Below are 20,342 nucleotides of genomic sequence, written 5' to 3'. Positions count from 1 at the left end.
TCGCTTTGCATAGTAGAGTTTTAACTTGCACTTACAGATGTAGCGACAAACTGCAGTTACTGACAGTGGTTTTCTGAAGTGTTCCTGGGCCCATGTGGTGATATCCATTACACACCGATGTCGCTTTTTTATGGAGAATACAATGACTCTGGGTGTTGTTGATAAATGGCGTTCGCTTTGCATAGTAGAGTTTTAACTTGCACTTGCAGATGTAGCGACCAACTGTAGTTACTGACAGTGGTTTTCTGAAGTGTTCCTGAGCCCATGTGGTGATATCCTTTACACGCCGATATCGCTTTTTGATGCAGTACCGCCTGAGGGATCAAAGGTCCGTAATATCATGGCTTACGTGCAGTGATTTCTCCAGATTCTGGGAAAATTTTGATGATATTACCAACCGTAGATTGTGAAATCCCTAAATTCCTTGCGACAGCTCGTTGAGAAATGTTGTTCTTAAACGCATTTGTTCACAAAGTGGTGACCCTCGCCCCATTTTGGCATCGCATGAGCTCGTTGTGGAGGAGGGACAATTGGTGAGTTTAGAACCTGAAGAAGACACACACTTCTGAATAAGGAAAGCACAAAACCCCAAACCAGTGAAGTTGGAACGGTGTGTAATTCGTAAATAAAAACAGAATACAATAATTCTGGGTGTTGTTGATAAATGGCGTTCGCTTTGCATAGTAGAGTTTTAACTTGCACTTACAGATGTAGCGACCAACTGTAGTTACTGACAGTGGTTTTCTGAAGTGTTCCTGAGCCCATGTGGTCCCCGATGTCGCTTTTTGATGCAGTACCGCCTGAGGGATCAAAGGTCCGTAATATCATGGCTTACGTGCAGGGATTTCTCCTGATTCTCGGAACATTTTGATGATTTTACGAACCGTAGACGGAGAAATCCCTAAATTCCTTGCGACAGCTTGTTGAGAAATGTTGTTCTTAAATGCATGTGTTCACAAAGTGGTGACCCTCGCCCCATTTTGGCAGCGCATGAGCTCGTTGTGGAGGAGGGACAATTGGTGAATGTTGTTAGAACCTGAAGAAGACACACACTTCTGAATAAAGAAAGCACAAAACCCCAAACCGGTAAAGTTGGCACGGTATGTAAGTCGTACATAAAAACAGAATACAATGATTCTGGGTGTTGTCGATAATTGCCGTTCGCTTTGCATAGTGGAGTTTTAATTTGCACTTGGAGATGTAGCGACCAACTGTAGTTACTGACAGTGGTTTTCTGAAGTGTTCCTGAGCCCATGTGGTGATATCCTTTACACATCGATGTCGCTTTTTGATGCAGTACCGCCTGAGGGATCGAAGGCCCGTAATATCATGGCTTACATGCAGTGATTTCTTCAGATTCTCTGAACCTTTTGATGATATTACAGACCGTAGACGGTGAAATCCCAAAATTCCTTGCAAGAGCTGGTTGAGAAATGTTGTTCTTAAACGCATTTGTTCACAAAGTGGTGACCCTCGCCCCATTTTGGCAGCGCATGAGCTCGTGGAGGAGGGACAGATGGTGAGTTTTGATAGAACCTGAAGAAGACACACATTTCTAAATAAAGAAAGCACAAAACCCCAAACCGGTGAAGTTGGCACGGTATGTAATTCGTACAAAAAAACAGAATACAATGATTCTGGGTGTTGTTGATAAACGGCGTTTGCTTTTCATGGTAGAGTTTTAACTTGCACTTACAGATGTAGCGACCAACTGTAGTTACTGACAGTGGTTTTCTGAAGTGTTCCTGAGCCCATGTGGTGATATCCTTTACATACTGATGTCGCTTTTTGATGGAGAATACAATGATTCTGGGTGTTGTCGATAAATGCCGTTCGCTTTGCATAGTAGAGTTTTAACTTGCACTTACAGATGTAGCGACCAACTGTAGTTACTGACAGTGGTTTTCTGAAGTGTTCCTCAGCCCATGTGGTGATAACCTTTACACACCGATGTCGCTTTTTGATGCAGAATACAATGATTCTGGGTGTTGTCGATAAATGGCGTTTGCTTTGCATAGTAGAGTTTTAACTTGCACTTGCAGATGTAGCGACCAACTGTAGTTACTGACAGTGGTTTTCTGAAGTGTTCCTGAACCCATGTGGTGATATCCTTTACACACCGATGTCGCTTTTTGATGCAGTACCGCCTGAGGCATCGAAGATCCGTAATATAATTTCTCCAGATTCTTTAAACTTTTTGATGATATTACGGACCGTAGATGATGAAATCCCTAAATTCCTTGCAATAGCTGGTTGAGAAATGTTGTTCTTAAACTGTTGGACAATTTTTTTATTTTTTTTATTATTATTTTTTTTTTAAATTCAGTGTCTCTGTTGGTGTAATATGAAAACCATTTGTTGAATACAAAACATTGTGACAGTTAGCGAAGAGAACAATCCATAAATCAACCGCACACATTAGCTGCAAATGTACTGCAAACGAAGGGACTGATGAAAAATAATGAACACGAAAGATAAATACATTCTGATTAAATACATAATAATGAATATGTTTAAATTTAAGTGCAAAAAAAAAAAATACAGCTTTGTCATTTTAGTCATATTTTTTGCGCTTCTCTACGACTTCAGCTCGAAACTTCTTCTGTTTGTTTGTTTTTTTGTTTTTTTTGTTTTAAAAAAAGGACCTTATCTTCACCAGACCAGGTTGTCAATGAAATTAGATTGTTTAAAGGGTACTTAAAACCAGGTCCAGTCCAGATAATGTCCAGGTCGGGCTCAGCAACACACTTTCATTTATGTACACTGAAAATTAGGGAACACAACACATTGCATATAATCTATAAACAAAATTAAATTTTCAAAATAAGCATTTATGTATAGTCCAGACTGTTGGACAATTTGCTCACGCATTTGTTGACAAAGTGGTGACCCTCGCCCCATCCTTGTTTGTGAACGACTGAGCATTTCACGGAAGTTGCTTTTATACCCAATCATGGCACCTACCTGTTCCCAATTAGCCTCTTCACCTGTGGGATGTTCCAAATAAGTGTTTGACGAGCATTCCTCAACTTTCTCAGTCTTTTTTGCCACTTGTGCCAGCTTTTTTGAAACATGTTGCAGGCATCAAATTCCAATTGAGCTAATATTTGCAAAAAATTAAGTTTTCCAGTGTGAACGTTAAATATAAATAAATGATAAATGGGTTGTACTTGTATAGCGCTTTTCTACCTTCAAGGTACTCAAAGCGCTTTTGACACTACTTCCACATTTACCCATTCACACACACATTCACACACTGATGGAGGGAGCTGCCATGCAAGGCGCTAACCAGCACCCATCAGGAGCAAGGGTGAAGTGTCTTGCTCAGGACACAACGGACATGACGAGGTTGGTACTAGGTGGGGATTGAACCAGGGACTCTTGGGCCGCGCACGGCCATTCTTCCACTGCGCCACGCCGTCCCTAATATAAATATCTTGTCTTTGCAGTCTATTCAATTGAATATAAGTTGAAAATAGTTTTGCAAATCATTGTATTCTGTTTTTATTTACCATTTACACAACGTGACAACTTCACTGCTTTTGGGGTTTGTATTAATAAAGCAGAAAATGACATTAATATCATGGAATTGAGTCGTCCACTCAGCTGCCTGTTGGGAGGACAGGAATACACTTTACATAATCAAAAACTATAAATGTAAACACTAATCACAAAAAGTTACCTATCATGTTCTTTAACGCCCCTCTTTCCCGTTTGGAATGAGTTCCCGTATTTTCTAATCCTCATGTCGACATGCGAGCTGTAACACTAGTCACGTTTACGTGGGCAACATTTACTTAATCTGATCATCAGTCGGATTAGTACATGGATGTCAAACTGTGTTTCATTGAGGGCCACGTGGCACTTATGGCTGTCATCAGAGGGCTGCTTGTAACAGTGAATAATGTATGAATTTGCCTCTGGATTTCTTTATTAATGATATAAATTGTTTTAAGTAGACTGTCGATTTTACAGTAAAAACTTTACATTTACAAAATTTTACTGTAAAATATATATATATAAATATTTTTTACAACATTTTACGGTAAATGGAAAAAAAGTACCACTGTTTTATTTTGTGTCTTTGTTGGTGTTAAATTATTGGTTTTTACAACATAATTATTAATATTGATTTAATTATGATACAAACCTTTGTAATTGGGTCAGAATATTTCAAATGGCATGTTTACATGAAGTATTTATATCCCGGTTAGGCCAGGGGTCCCCAAACTACGGCCTGCGGGCCAGATCCAGCCTGCCAGCGTCCAAAATCCAGCCCGCAGGAAGTCCCCACTTAAAAAAAAAAAAGAAAAAAAAAATCTGTCATTTCGAATCCATTTTCTACCGCTTGTTTATTTCGGTGTCTCATAGCCGCTCAGGCAAATCATTTTGTCTAAAAATGCATTTTCCCATCGATAACGTAACATCATCATCATATATATATACATATATATATATATATATATATATATATATACACATACATATATATATATATATATATATATATATATATATATATATATATATATATATATATATATATATATATATATATATATATATATATATATACATATATATATATATATATATATATACATACATACATATATATATATATATACATACATATATATATATATACATATATATATATATATATATATATATATATATTATACGGTATGTATGTATATATATATATATATATATATATATATATATATATATATATATATATATATATATATATATATATATATATATATATACAAAATACAAATTTCACCACACCGAGTGTGTGTGTGACAATCATTGGTACTTTAACTTTACTTTAACATGTAAACCAGGGGTGTCAAACTCAATTTCATTGAGGGCCACATTGCAGTTATGGTTGCCCTCAGAGGACCCCTTTTAACAACGAGTAATATATGAATATATATAATACATTAACAATATATTTTGTCACATAAGCTGCAAAAAAATATTTACATTTTACTTTAGAAACTGGCAGCTCAGTCACCAGAATTTTACAGTTAAAACAGTGTTTTTTTACAAACATATAAAAAAATGGGATAAATGGAATGGAATGGAGAAACAATACCACTGTTTTAAGTGGTAAAATTCAAGCAACAGAGCTGCCAGTTTTTGTTTTTTTTACCGTAAAATATTGTTTTAATGTTTTTTTTGTTTGTTTTTTAATGTTTTAAAAACTGTACCAAAGTTGATTTTACGGTAAAAAAAAAAACTCAGTCGGCGGAATTTAACCATAAAATCTATTGTCAATTTTACAGTCTACAGTTTGATTGATAATTTCTTTTGAAATCATAAGTCAAGCAGATTGTGGAGGGGGGGCGTGGCCTGCGGGCCTGCCGCGGAAACGGGGTGTGCCAGGACCGGCCTCGAAGACAGCGACAGGTGAGTGGATGGCCCAGGTGGAACCTTGTTATCTAATCACCCGTCGCCTTTATTAGCAGCAGCCGGAATGAGACACGCAGTTGGAGTTGGAGTGGGAGCCAGAGAGAGACACAGACACAGAGAAATCATTTTGCTGGAAAGCAAAACACTTGCACTATTCTATGAAAATAAAACAGTGTCATACCCTGAATTCCGGGCTCTCTTGGCAGCATATTTGCCAACCCTCCCAATTTTCCCGGGAGACTCCCGAATTTCAGTGCCCCTCCCGAATTTCTCCCGATTTCCACCCGGACGACAAAATTGGGGGCGTGCCTTAAAGGCACTGCCTTTAGCATCCTCTACAACTGGTCGTCACGTCCGCTTTTCCTCCATACAAACAGCGTCACATAATATATGCGGCTTTCACACACATGTAAGTGAATGCAATGCATACTTGGTCAACAGCCATACAGGTCACACTGAGGGTGGCCGTATAAACAACTGCAACACTGTTACAAATATGCGCCACACTGTGAACCCACACCAAACAAGAATGACAAACACATTTCGGTAGAACATCCGCACCGTAACACAACATAAACACAACAGAACAAATACCCAGAACCCCTTGCAGCACTAACTCTTCCGGGAGGCTACAATATACACCCCCCGCTACCACCAAAAAAGTCTGCGGGCTATAGAGCGTTTTCTATTGGGGCTCCAGTACTATGGAATGCCCTCCCGGTAACAGTTAGAGATGCTACCTCAGTAGAAGCATTTAAGTCCCATCTTAAAACTCATTTGTATACTCTAGCCTTTAAATAGACCCCCTTTTTAGACCAGTTGATCTGCCATTTCTTTTCTTTTACCCACATCTGCGGTCCTCTCCAAGGTTTCTCACCGACGCCCCACTGGGTTGTGAGTTTTTCCTTGCCTTTATGTGGGCGCTGAACCGCGAATGTCGTTGTGGCGTGTGCAGCCCTTTGAGACACTTGTGATTTAGGGCTATATAAATAAACATTGTTTGATTGATTGATTGATTGATAATGTGGCGGGCCAGATTTGGCCCCCCAGGCCTTGAGTTTGACACCTGTGGTGTAAACAGTAAAAGACAGCTCCATCTTACATATATTTACAAATATTGTTTAATTTGTGTTTATGTTAGAATAATCATGTATATATATATTATCACACAACTTTAGTCCGTTGCTATAGTTATTAGCTATTGTGCTCAAGCTACATTTTTTCTATCTGTGTAAGGACACAACTTCTTGTCTGAGGGTTGGCCTCAGCCGCAGATGTTATCTTTGTTTTAGCCCGCTAACAGCCAAGGACTTCAAGGACCTCAATGAAGATAAGATGACAGCACGCAGACGAAGCAGAAACAAGGAAACCACAAGGCCCCCAGCACATTCCGTCACGTATTGTGCGTACTGGACCTGCTTTGCATGATATATGTGACCACTCCTTTTAGAGGCGGCTTCAGTGATGTTGACTGTGGAACTCCTGAATAAATAGAGCAGTGGTTCTTAACCTTGTTGGAGGTACTGAACCCCACCAGTTTCATATGCGCATTCACCGAACCCTTCTTTAGTTAAAAATAAAATGTTTTTTTTCTTAATTTAATTTTAATTTATAAATATTAATCATGAAATTATGTTATTATATTAAATAAATACTAATAAATATATATTTCACAAATAGAACGTTACAGGAATGTACACATGATCCCATGTTTACATCTCATTGTGCAAAATGTGAATGTTTTAGTGGGAAGTAAATGCGATATCGGAAAGGGGTACAAATTATTTCCAAAGCAGGACCCCCACCCAGACATATAATACTAGTACACAGCTCATGAAAAACAATATGTTGTGTTACTCTCATTGTAAGTGGGCCAAAACACTTATTTTAGAAAATAATCCCATGGAAATGACTGCTGTCATTTGATTATAATAATAAAACATCCATCCATCCATTTTCTACTTTTCATTAACTTGGTATTTAGTCAGGTTTGGGACAGGTGTGCTGCTGGTGTGGCCACAGTGTGCACATCTAAGTTAAAGTACCAATGATTGTCTCACACACACACTAGGTGTGGTGAAATTTGTCCTCTGCATTTGACCCATCACCCTTGTTCACCCCCTGGGAGGTGAAGGGAGCAGTGAGCAGCAGTGGTGCCGTGCTCGGGAATCATTTTTGGTGATTTAACCCCCAATTCCAACCCTTTATGCTGAGTGCCAAGCAGGGAGGTAATGGGTCCCATTTTTATAGTGTTTGGTATGACTTGGCCGGGGTTTGAACTCATAACCTACCCATCTTAGGGTGGACACTCTAACCACTAGGCCACTGAGTTAGAAGGAACATTGTTGGGGGTATCCATAATACACCGGTTAAGAACCACTGAAATAGAGGGATGCGGAAGCTGTACCATAGAGTGTAGGGCGAGACTGTGACTAAGTGTGCAGCTCCATGCGTTCTCCTCATTGAGCTAAATTGAACTCGGTCTCTGCATGGTTCCTTGCTTCTTGTCTGATTAATAGATGTCATCAGTGTTTGAACCTGACAGTTTAAAGGGAGCTTTCCTTTCACCTAAACCCGAATCAAAAGCTTGGTTCGTTGCCACTTCAAACCCGAACAGTTGGTATTTGAGCACGTTTTCTTCCTTCCCGGTGTCACCGAAATGAATCCGCAGTTTCCTCAAAGCCTGGGAGGACCCGCACCCGCCCCTTCTCCGCCCTCCAAACAGCGAGCGACTCCAGACAAAGTGAACATCAGGTGAAAATTGGTGTATATTTAGAGCTGGGACGCGGAGGCCACTCTATTCCCGCCGGAGGCAAGCTGTCAAGCAAGCTGGAGGCAAACAAAGCAAACGTTGCACAAACTAATAAACCCACAGACACGGATAAACAACGCTAAACACGGGAGACGAGTCCAACCATTTCCCTAATTTTTTTCCTAAGAGCGGGGAAAAAACAAACACGGTAAGCAATCTACCAGTGCGGCCAGGACATAAATATCACGATACCAAATTGCTCGACTGGATGGATGCGCGCTTTCCCCGGGAGTCGTGGACTAGTGCTTTGATGGTTTGTTTTAATCCAAACAAGACGAGCTCGTAATGTCAATCTCAAAACGTTTGGATGGATGAGAGACACCTGAAACCGGCGGGGAAAACATGATCCGGTGATATTAACAAAAGAACAGCGGTGTTTATGAGAAAAGAGCGGCCGATACAGGGGAGACTTCTTTAATTACACCATGACCTTTCGTCGTGTTCCACAGTGAATATGATTTACCAATCAAGTGTGTTCTTATTCTAATCTAAGGGCGATGAAAGATCTTAATTTAGAAATATTAATCATGAAATGTTGTTATTTTATTACGTAAATACTAATAAAAAAAGATGTTTAACAAAAAAAGTTACAGGAATGTATACGTAATCCTATTCTTACATCTCATTGTGCAAAATGTGAATGTTTTAATGGGAACTAAATGCGATATCTGAAAGGGGTTCACATTTTTTCCAAAGCAGGACATACAAAACCAGTACACAGTTCATGGAAGACAATATTTTTTTGTTATTGTCATTGTAAGTGGGCCAAATCACTTATGCAAAACACAAAACCAGTGAAGTTGACACATTGTGTAAATCATACTTGCCAACCCTCCCGGATTTTCCGGGAGACTCCCGAAATTCAGCGCCTCTCCCGAAAACCTCCCGGGACAAATTTTCCCCCGAAAATCTCCCGATATTCAGGCGGACCTGAGTGACGTGTCGACAGCCTGTTTTCACGTCCGCTTTCCCACAATATAAACAGCATGCCTGCCCAATCACGTTATAACTGTAGAATGATCGAGGGCGAGTTCTTGGTTTCTTATGTGGGTTTATTGTTAGGCAGTTTCATTAAAGTCCTCCCAGCGCAGTAACAACACACAACAACAGCAGTCACGTTTTCGTCTACCGTAAAGCAGTTCGTCTGCCGTAAACAGCAATGTTGTGACACTCTTAAACAGGACAATACTGCCATCTACTGTACATGCAGATGTGACAATAAAATCTACGGCTTTTAGAGAGTGCAGTGCACAACTGCGCACACAACAAGGAGACGAAGCAGAATGCATCATCAGAGAGGGTGTTCAGTATGGTTAGAAAAATAGTGACATAGAATAGAACAAGGATGGACAATTCAACCCTTAACTCAACAATGAGTAAATGAGTGTTATGTGTGTGTATATGTGTAAATAAATGAACACTGAAATTCAAGTATTTCTCTTATATATATATATATATATATATATATATATATATATATATATATATATATATATATATATATATATATATATATATATATATAATAAAAACAAATAAAATAAAAAAATAAATATATATATAAATATAATTTAAAAAAATAAAAAAATAAAATATATATATATACATATATACAGCTAGAATTCACTGAAAGTCAAGTATTTCTTATATATATATGAAATACTTGACTCCTCCCCTCTTAACCACGCCCCCCAACCACGCCACACCAGACTCTGTCATCCGTGTCGTTATGGACCTTGCTTTGTGCACTGGTGCACAGTCATGTTGGAAGAGGAAGGGGGCCCGCTCCAAACTGTTCCCACAAAGTTGGGAGCACGGAATTGTCCAAAATGTTTTGGTATCCTGGAGCATTCACTGGAACTAAGGGGCCGAGCCCAACTCCTGAAAAACAACCCCACACCCTAATTCCTCCTCCACCAAATTTCACACTCGGCACAATGCAGTCCGAAATGCACTGTTCTCCTGGCAACCTCCAAACCCAGACTGGTCCATCAGATTGCCAGATGGAAAAGTGTGATTCATCACTCCTGAGAACGCCTCTCCACTGCTCTAGAGTCCATCCTTTGCATTGGATTTGGTGATGTATGGCTTAGATTCAGCTGCTCGGCCATGGAAACCCATTCCATGAAGCTCTCTGCATACTGTACGTGGGCTAATTGGAAGGTGTACGATAAAGCAGTGTTTCTTAAACATAGGGAACTGTTGGGCCGTGAGCAAAATCTGTTTCTCGGCTGTTTTTGTAACACACTTTTCCACCAGTAATGACAATATCAAACAAACCAAAGAAGTCCGACAAGTTTCTTGAGCGCAAAAAAAATGATGACTAAAATGGTGAAGCTGGATTTTCATTTCATACAATAAATTAGCACCTTATAAGGGTGTGCATTTTGTCACAGTAGGAATTGTTATTTGTGTTTATGTGGCACACGGACGTATTTGAATGACGGACCGGAAGCCATACTGAGTGTTAACAGTTACCGATGTGTGCATGTGTGTGTGGTGTGTATCATATAAATACAAATACTCGTTGAGTAATCAAAAAGATAAGGTTGTGAATCCTCATGTGGGGCGGTATAGCTCGGTTGGTAGAGCGGCCGTGCCAGCAACTTGAGGGTTGCAGGTTCGATCCCCGCTTCCGCCATCCTAGTCACTGCCGTTGTGTCCTTGGGCAAGACACTTTACCCACTTGCTCCCAGTGCCACCCACACTGGTTTAAATGTAACTTAGATATTGGGTTTCACAATGTAAAGCGCTTTGAGTCACTTGAGAAAAAGCGCTATATAAATGTAATTCACTTCACTTCACACTTCACTCATTAGTCCAAAAATAGTCGTCTTTGTTGTTTGTTACCAAGTCTGCCATGATTAAAACACACTTGCATTTGTTTCCGGAAGAAGGAACACACATGTTGACAGAAGTCAGACGTATTGACACAGAAATCAATGCGCGGAAGAAATCAGTCCCGGAAATGATTAAAATGATTAAAATGATCAAAGTACGATAAATATTGTACATATTACATATTTTATGAAGGTGTCGGTTACTACATTATATTTATACTTGCAGTGTGTATATTGTACATATTACATATTGTTATGAAGGTGTCTGTCACTACATTATATATATACTTGCAGTGTGTATATTGTACATATTACATATTGTTATGAAGGTGTCTGTTACTACATTATATATATATACATGCAGTGTGTATATTGTACATATTACATATTGTTATGAAGGTGTCTGTTACTACATTATATATATACTTGCAGTGTGTATATTGTACATATTACATATTGTTATAAAGGTGTCTGTTACTACATTATATATATACTTGCAGTGTGTATATAGTACATATTACATATTGTTATGAAGGTGTCTGTTACTACATTATATATATATATATATATATATATATATACTTGCAGTGTGTATATTGTACATATTATATATTGTTATGAAGGTGTCTGTTACTACATTATATATATACTTGCAGTGTGTATATTGTACATATTATATATTGTTATGAAGGTGTCTGTTACTACATTATATATATACTTGCAGTGTGTGTATTGTACATATTACATATTGTTATGAAGGTGTCTGTTACTACATTATATATATACTTGCAGTGTGTATATTGTACATATTACATATTGTTATGAAGGTGTCTGTTACTACATTATATATATACTTGCAGTGTGTATATTGTACATATTACATATTGTTATGAAGGTGTCTGTTACTACATTATATATATATTTGCAGTGTGTATATTGTCCATAGCTTTTTTGAGCCATTCAAACCACAAACTACTGAAACAGCGCCTCTGCTGGTTGGCTATTTTGCCCTCAAAAGTTTCGAGACTGATCAATAACGAAGGACTTGCAATGTGCATATTTTCATATAATATTTGTGCGAACAAAGAAGCGACTCAAATCAAAAACGCCCATCTTTAATCAGCGTCAGGGTTTTACGGAAAACTTTTGTTTTGGACTCATTCCATGACTTTATCGCCTATCAATCTCTTCCGCCACGAGTCCGTGTGCAAACAAGAGCCGGCGCAGGTAGTAAATGATGAAGATCTGCCGCATTTACTTTTGATATGAAGGATAATATTTAGAGAGGAGCCTGATGACGGAGGCGTGTCTGTCAGGAGCCCAAATGTGTTTGGCAAGAGATCTCCCGGTTTAATTGCATTCTTCTGTCTGCATACAAATGGAGACTTGACCAAGCCCGCAACTTTGCTGGAGGCTGAGGAGGCGATGGAAGGTCAAAACTACTTTTGGAACTGAGGCACCGAGAGATGTATGTTTCGGATTTACATTTCAAACACGGTATCTTGTGATAAGTATCCAAAAGGCAATGTGTGCACTATAATATACTATAATCAATCAAAAACCAAACTTTAACCTAACTGCGTGTGTCGCTCCATCTCGCACTCGACACCTCCTCTCACCATCGGAACTAGGGAGTATTTTCTGTGTGTGTATGAGAGCAGACGTTACCATGGCAACAGGATGGACTCAATGTGTTTCGCTCCTCTAGCACAGGGGTCGGCAACCCAAAATGACTTTAAAAGTCTTATATAAGTGTTATAATGAAGGCAACACATGATGTAAGTGTCTATATTAGCCTACTATCAAAAATACTTTAATAGTATAATTTAAGTGTTATAATGAAGACGACACATGATGTGTCTATATTAGCCTACTATCAAAATGACTTGATAAGTCTTATATAAGTGTTATAATGAAGACAACACATGATGTAAGTGTCTATATTAGCTATATTAGCCTAGTATCAAAATGACTGTAAAAGTCTTATATAAGTGTTATAATGAAGATGACACATGATGCAAGTGTCTATCTTAGCCTACTATCAAAATTACTTTAAAAGTCTTATATAAGTGTTATAATGAAGATGACACATGATGCAAGTGTCTATCTTAGCCTACTATCAAAATTACTTTAAAAGTCTTATATAAGTGTTATAATGAAAAACAACACATGATGTAAGTGTCTATATTAGCTATAATAGCCTACTATCAAAATTACTTTAAAATTCTTATATAAGTGTTATAGTGAAGACAACACATGATGTAAGTGTCTATATTAGCTATATTGGCCTACTATCCAAATTACTTTAAACGTCTTATATAAGTGTTATAATGAAGGCAACACATAAGGTAAGTGTCTCTATTAGCTATATTAGCCCACTATCAAAATGATTTTAGAAGTCTTATATAAGAGTTATAATGAAGGCAACACATGATGTAAGTGTCTATATTAGTTATAATAGCCTACTATCAAAATGATTTTAAACGTCTTAGATAAGTGTTATAATAAAGACAACACATAAGGTAAGTGTCTATATTAGCCTACTATCAAAATGACTTTAAAAGTCTTACATAAGTGTTATAATGAAGACACATGATGTAAGTGTCTATATTAGCTATATTAGCCTACTATCAAAATGACTTGAAAAGTGTTATATAAGTGTTATAATGAAGACAATACATGATGTAAGTGTCTATATTAGCTATATTAGCCTACTATCAAAATTACTTTAAAAAGTCTTATATAAGTGTTATAATGAAGACAACACATGATGTGTCTATATTAGCTATATTAACCTACTATCAAAATGACTTGAAAAGTCTTATATAAGTGTTATAATGAAGACAATACATGATGTAAGTGTCTATATTAGCTATATTAGCCTACTATCAAAATTACTTTAAAAAGTCCTATATAAGTGTTAGAATGAAGGCAACACATAAGGTAAGTGTCTTAATTGGTTATATTAGCTTAATATCAACATTACTTTAAACGTCTTATTTAAGTGTTATAATGAAGACAACCCATGATGTAAGTGTCTATATTAGCTATATTAGCCTACTATCAAAATGACTTTAAAAGACTTATATAAGTGTTATAATGAAGACAACCCATGATGTAAGTGTCTATATTAGCTATATTAGCCTACTATCAAAATGACTATGTGTCGCAGACTGACGCAAATCTTCTTTGACAGAAATGTTGAAATGTAATATTTCTTCCACACATTTTTAAAATATGGGAAAACATTAGTAACACTTCTCAGAAGGTAAGATAACTCCTGCAAATGACTGTCTTAGAATGGCCAAAGGTATAGATGTGTGTGTCCAAGTTAAAGGAAACTTTTCCCAATGGATTTATTACAATCTTTGCAAGCTGGGTAACTTTTGCTGTGGTCTGGAACAACATGGCAGACAAACAACTATGAGAAAAGCAGCCAATATTGCATACAGATTATGTGTCATGAGACATGCAAATATCAATTAAATACACAGAGGACATAAGTAAAGGAAATTAAATTAGCTAAAATATTACTTCCAAACGAGGCATAATGATACAGCTAGCCTAAATAGCATGTTAGCATCGATTAGCTTGCAGTCATGCAGTGACCAAATATGCCTGATTAGCACTCCAACAAGTCAATAACATCAACAAAGCTCACCTTTGTGCGTTCACACACAGCATAAAACATTTGGTGGACAAAATGAGACAAAGGAGGAGTGGCATAAAACACGTCTTTCTGTGGCAGCGTCGGAGAAAGTTGTACATGTAAACAAACTACGGCGAGTTCAAGGACCGCCAAAACTAGTAGGGCAAAACGGCGCTCGCCAAATACTCTCATCAGTAAAGCATGTTTAATATAAACAGTGGGATTTATAACTATTAGGAATGTTTGTGTCATGTTTGTCCTATTACAGAAACCATAATAAAATGAAAAAAAACATGTGATCGATACAAATCCTTTTCAACTTATATTCAATTTGAATAGACTGCAAAGACAAGATATTTAATGTTCACACTGAGAAACTTCTTTTCTTTTTTTTTTTTAAATAATCATTACCTTAAAATTTAATGTGGACTCGTCAGACCACAGAACACTTTTCCACTTTGCATCAGTGCATCTTAGACCATCTCGGGCCCAGCGAAGCTGGCGGCGTTTCTGGGTGTTGTTGATAAATGGCTTTGGCTTTGCATAGTAGAGTTTTAACTTGCACTTACAGTTGTAGCGAGTAACTGTAGTTACTGACAGTGGTTTTCTGAAGTGTTCCTGAGCTCATGTGGTGATATCCTTTACACACTGATGTCACTTTTAATGTTGGTTTTCAGCCTTGCCGCTTACGTGCAGTGATTTCTCCAGATTCTCTAAACCTTTTGATGATATTACGGACCGTAGATGGTAAAATCCCTGAATTTCCTGCAATAGCTCGTTGAGAAATGTTGTTGTTAAATGCATTTGTTCACAAAGTGGTGACCCTCGCCCCATTTTGGCAGCGCATGAGCTCGTCGTCGCACACCCGAGCTGTGGCGGAGGAGGGACGATCGGTGAGTTTTGATAGATCCTGAAGAAGACACACATTTCTGAATAAAGAAAGCAAAAAAAACCCCAAACCGGTGAAATTGGCATGTTGTGTGATTCGTACATAAAAACAGAATACAATGATGCTGGGTGTTGTTGATAAATGGCTTTCGGTTTGCATAGTAGAGTTTTAACTTGCACTTACAGATGTAGCGACCAACTGTAGTTACTGACAGTGGTTTTCTGAAGTGTTCCTGAGCCCATGTGGTGATATCCTTTAGACACTGATGTCTCTTTTTGATGCAGTACCGCCTGAGGGATCGAAGGTCCGTAATATCATGGCTTACGTGCAGTGATTTCTCCAGATTCTCTGAACATTTTGATGATATTACGGACCGTAGATGGCGAAATCCCTGAATTTCTTGCAATAGCTCGTTGAGAAATGTTGTTCTTAAACGCATTTGGCCACAATGTTTTTCTTTATCCTCCACCTGGGGTTGTGTGGGCGGAAAAAAAGAAAAAAATTGTGACGGGGGCGGGATTTGAGTCTTGGGGGGCGGGGCATGAGTCTTGGGGGGCGGGGCATGAGTCTTGGGGGGCGGGGCATGAAATTTGGGACGTGGCTTGGACTGATTAGACCTGATTTCTAAAAACATGTTTTGATAATGTTTTATCAAAGACATGGCATTAGAGTTTTTAGCTGGAGGCGGGTGATTTAAAGAAAAAGTATTGAAAAAAAAAATCCTGGTCTGTGATGTCATCATGGGGAAGCCGGGCAGACTGCTGCTTGCTTCCGCCCGGAGGGGGCGGGGCTTGTGGGAGCAGCGTGTCCTGCTGGCTCGCGGAAGTTTTTCCCCGTCCTTGGCGACGTTTCCGGGACGGGAGCGACGCGCCGATCGGCACCAGCTTGCCTTCATTCCCCCACATCATCCCCCTGCGCTCCCTGGGGGAAAAGCGCAGTGTCTCTGCCTCCATGGCGCACAGCACCTCCCAAGAAGGTTCATCCACATTGTCCAACTCGGCCAACTTACTTGCGGAAAAGCGGGTCGGCTGACGACCTACTGTCAAGACTTGGTCCTGGATCTTTGCTTTTCCGGGATGCAACGGAAAGTTGGCTCGGGCGAGACGGGAATGAAGGTACATGATTTATTAATATATCAAAAAAAAGTACAAACGAAAAGCGCGCACAGAGGCGGAGAATAAACTATGAAACCAAAAAACTATAGCAAAAAAGTACAAACGAAAAAACACGCACAATGGCGGAGAACAAACTATGAAACCAAAAAGACTATAAACATGGAACAAAAACTTACTTGGCTTGGACAAAAATAGTTGCTTGAGGAATGGACATGGAAAGAATGGACAGAGCATAAATGTGGTGAGGTCGTCAGGACGAACAACAGAAAATGAAAAGCTTAAATAACAGACATGATTAACGAAAGCAGGTGCGTGACTCAAAACGTGAAACAGGTGCGTGACGTGACAGGTGAAAACTAATGGTTGCTATGGTGACAAACAAGAGTGCACAATGAGTCCAAACGTGGAACAGGTGAAACTAATGGGTAATCATGCAAACAAAACAAGGGAGTGAAAAGCCAGAAACTAAACAAAACATGACTTAAAACAAAACATGATTACACAGACATGACAGTTTTCTGAAGTGTTCCTGAGCCAATGTGTGTCATGATCCGTGGTCCGGGTCATGTTTTGTTTAGTTATGTTTGTTTAGTTTTGGACTCCTTTTGTTATTGCTTGAGCACCTGTGAGTTTGTTTCGTCACCATGGTTACTTATTATTTTCACCTGCCGCTTGTGTTCCCGACGCACACCTGTTTTCCATCATTGACACTATTTAAGCCTGCCTTTTTGTTCACTCTAGGTAGCCGAGGAGCAGGAACTGGAGCTGATGGTGGCGTCTGCAAGCCCACCGGAGATGATGGTGGCGTCTGGAAGCCCACCGGAGATGATGGTGGCGTCTGCAGGCCCACCGGAGATGATGGTGGCGTCTGCAGGCCCACCCGGGCTGAGATTAGCCATGAGCATGGCGGAGGTGGTCTAGCTGGGGGTTGCGGCTTGGCATGCCGACGGACTGGCGGTGGAGGATGAGCTGGAGGTTGCGGCTTGGCAGGTCGAAAGACTGGTGGTGGCGGCCGGGATGGAGGTTGCTGCCTGGCTCGGCGCAGCTGAGCAGCCCCACCAGCACAGCTCCCGGCCCCAGCCCCCCCCTCAAGAGGCAGATACCAGACGCGCTCCGGAACAGTCTTTAAGGGTGGGTGGCGGGAGGTAAGGATGAGGGTAGAATCCTCCCCTCTAAATTGTTCAAAATGTCTTTTCCCATCCCCCACTTGAGGTTGTGTAGGAGGACGAGAGAAAAAGGTCGATGACGTGGGCGGGGCTCTAGTCCGTGTTGTGCACTGAAGGAACGATCCCGCATGAATATGCGACCCCCACGTGACAATGTGGTGATATCCTTTACACACTGATGTCTCTTTTTGATGCACTACTGCCTGAGGGATCGAAGGTCCATAATATCATCCCTTACGTGCAGTGATTTCTCCAGATTCTCTGAACTTTTTGATGATATTACAGACCGTAGATGGTGAATTCCCTAAATTCCTTGCAATAGCTGGTTGAGAAATGTTGTTCTTAAACAATTTGCTCACGCATTTGTTGACAAAGTGGTGACCCTCGCCCCGTCCTTGTTTGTGAACGACTGAGCATTTCACGGAAGCTGCTTTTGTACCCAATCATGGCACCCACCTGTTCCCAATTAGCCAGTTCACCTGTGGGATGTTCCAAATAAGTGTTTGATGAGCATTCCTCAACTTTTTTCAGTCTTTTTTGCCACTTGTGCCACCTTTTTTGAAACATGTTGCAGGCATCAAATTCCAAATGAGCTAATATTTGCAAAAAATAAAGTTTTCCAGTTCGAACGTTAAGTATCTTGTCTTTGCAGTCTATTCAATTGAATATAAGTTGAAAAGGATTTGCAAATCATTGTATTTTGTTTTTATTTACCATTTACACAACATGACAACTTCACTGCTCTTGTATTTGATTGGGAAATGTCCCTTTAGAAATGTTAGTTTTGGATGACATTGTCATGTTTTGTGGACCGACCGACTGGAAAGGTGACGGACGCCCAAACAGATGGCGGGTAGCCAGTAACGCCATCAATATTGACCCAGCTTTCATGTTTTTTTCGTCATTTTCAGCCATGCGGCGAAGCCAACTGACACGCCAGGACCATGCGGGGGGGTTTGGAGCACGTTCAGTTCTGCGGTTCTACTTACATTTGCAGCCATCGTCCCACATATAGCCGGGCAGACACTGGCGACACTTAGAGCCCGTGGTGCCCTCCTTACATATACAATATCCCGTGCCATTACAGCGATCACTGACTGATCCCGAGGGATCACATTTACACTCTGGAAACACACAAAGACACACAAGCTGGAGAGAAGATGCGTGTGCTTTTCAACAATGTAGCACATGTGTAAGAATGTTCACAGCGTGATCATTGAACGCACGTTCAACGGGAGAAATGCTGACAGTTTAACAGGAACACAGAACGGCAACAGCATTTTTCTCACAGTTTTATCCCGCCATGTTTCATGTACGACAAAAGGAGCAGCAGGGCCAACATTTTTATTTATTTATTTTTTATTATATATATTTTTTTCTGTTTTTATTTCAATGCGTTTAACCCCCCCCCAAAAAAATCATGTGTTTTTTTTCTAGCTTAGAAATGTTCAAGGATTTAATGAATTTTGAGTACATGAGATGCAGAGATGGTATTTTGCAAAACTACTACTACTACTAATACAAATAATACAAATAATGTAATTTTGAAGGAAAACATGCAATTATTATATTTTGCATAAGGCTCTAAGATTACAAAATATAGAACAATTATTTCATGTTAGGTCCAACGTGAACTACATTTTTGCAAAAAACCAACGATGTTTTTTGTATATATATATATATATATATATATATATATATATATATATATATATATATATATATATATATATATATTTATATATATATATATATATGTATATATATATATATATAAATATACATATATATATATACATATATACATATACATATATACATACATATATTTATACATATATACATACACATACACATATATCTATACATACACATATATATACATATATAAATATACACATATACGTATATATATATATATATATATATATATATATATATATATATATATATATATATACACACATATATATATATATATATGTATGTATATACACACACACATATATATATATATATATATATGCATATATATAGACATACATATATATATATATATGAATATATATATATATATATATACATATACATATATATAAATAAATGTATATATATAAATATATATATATATATATATATAAATATTTACATATATATATACATATATGTGCACACACACACATATATATACAGTATATATATATATATATATATATATATATATATATATATATATATATATATAATATATATATACATATGTACACACACAGATATACATATACACATATATATATAAATATATATATGTGTATATATGTATATATGTGTGTGTGTAAATATATATATATACACATTTGTGTGTAAATATATATATATATATATATTTGTATATATATGTATATATATGTATATATATGTATAGGTGTACATATATATATCTAAAT

At 38.3% G+C, this 20,342-nt stretch overlaps 1 protein-coding gene across 11 annotated transcripts in view; it reads right to left on the bottom strand.

Moving 5' to 3' along the window:
• ntng1a (netrin g1a) overlaps positions 1–20,342 on the bottom strand; it is a 328,955-nt gene that overhangs the window by 2,057 nt on the left and 306,556 nt on the right. For 5 of the 11 annotated variants that reach the window (XM_072913453.1, XM_072913454.1, XM_061965866.2 and 2 more), the window contains one exon: positions 18,885–19,019. The exons of 2 other annotated variants lie outside the window; for them this stretch is intronic. In XM_072913453.1, the coding sequence (XP_072769554.1) occupies positions 18,885–19,019 (135 nt within the window). Of the gene's footprint in view, positions 1–15,124; positions 15,596–18,349; positions 19,020–20,342 lie in introns of those variants that run through there. 4 more of the 11 variants (XM_072913457.1, XM_072913460.1, XM_072913462.1 and 1 more) reach the window with 3 other exon arrangements.

The sequence above is a fragment of the Nerophis lumbriciformis genome, linkage group LG07 (assembly GCF_033978685.3).
Source record: "Nerophis lumbriciformis linkage group LG07, RoL_Nlum_v2.1, whole genome shotgun sequence".
In the NCBI taxonomy this organism is placed as follows: Eukaryota; Metazoa; Chordata; class Actinopteri; order Syngnathiformes; family Syngnathidae; genus Nerophis; species Nerophis lumbriciformis.
Note: the sequence above shows the minus strand (reverse complement) of the source record. Positions and strands in the feature narration are given on the sequence as shown.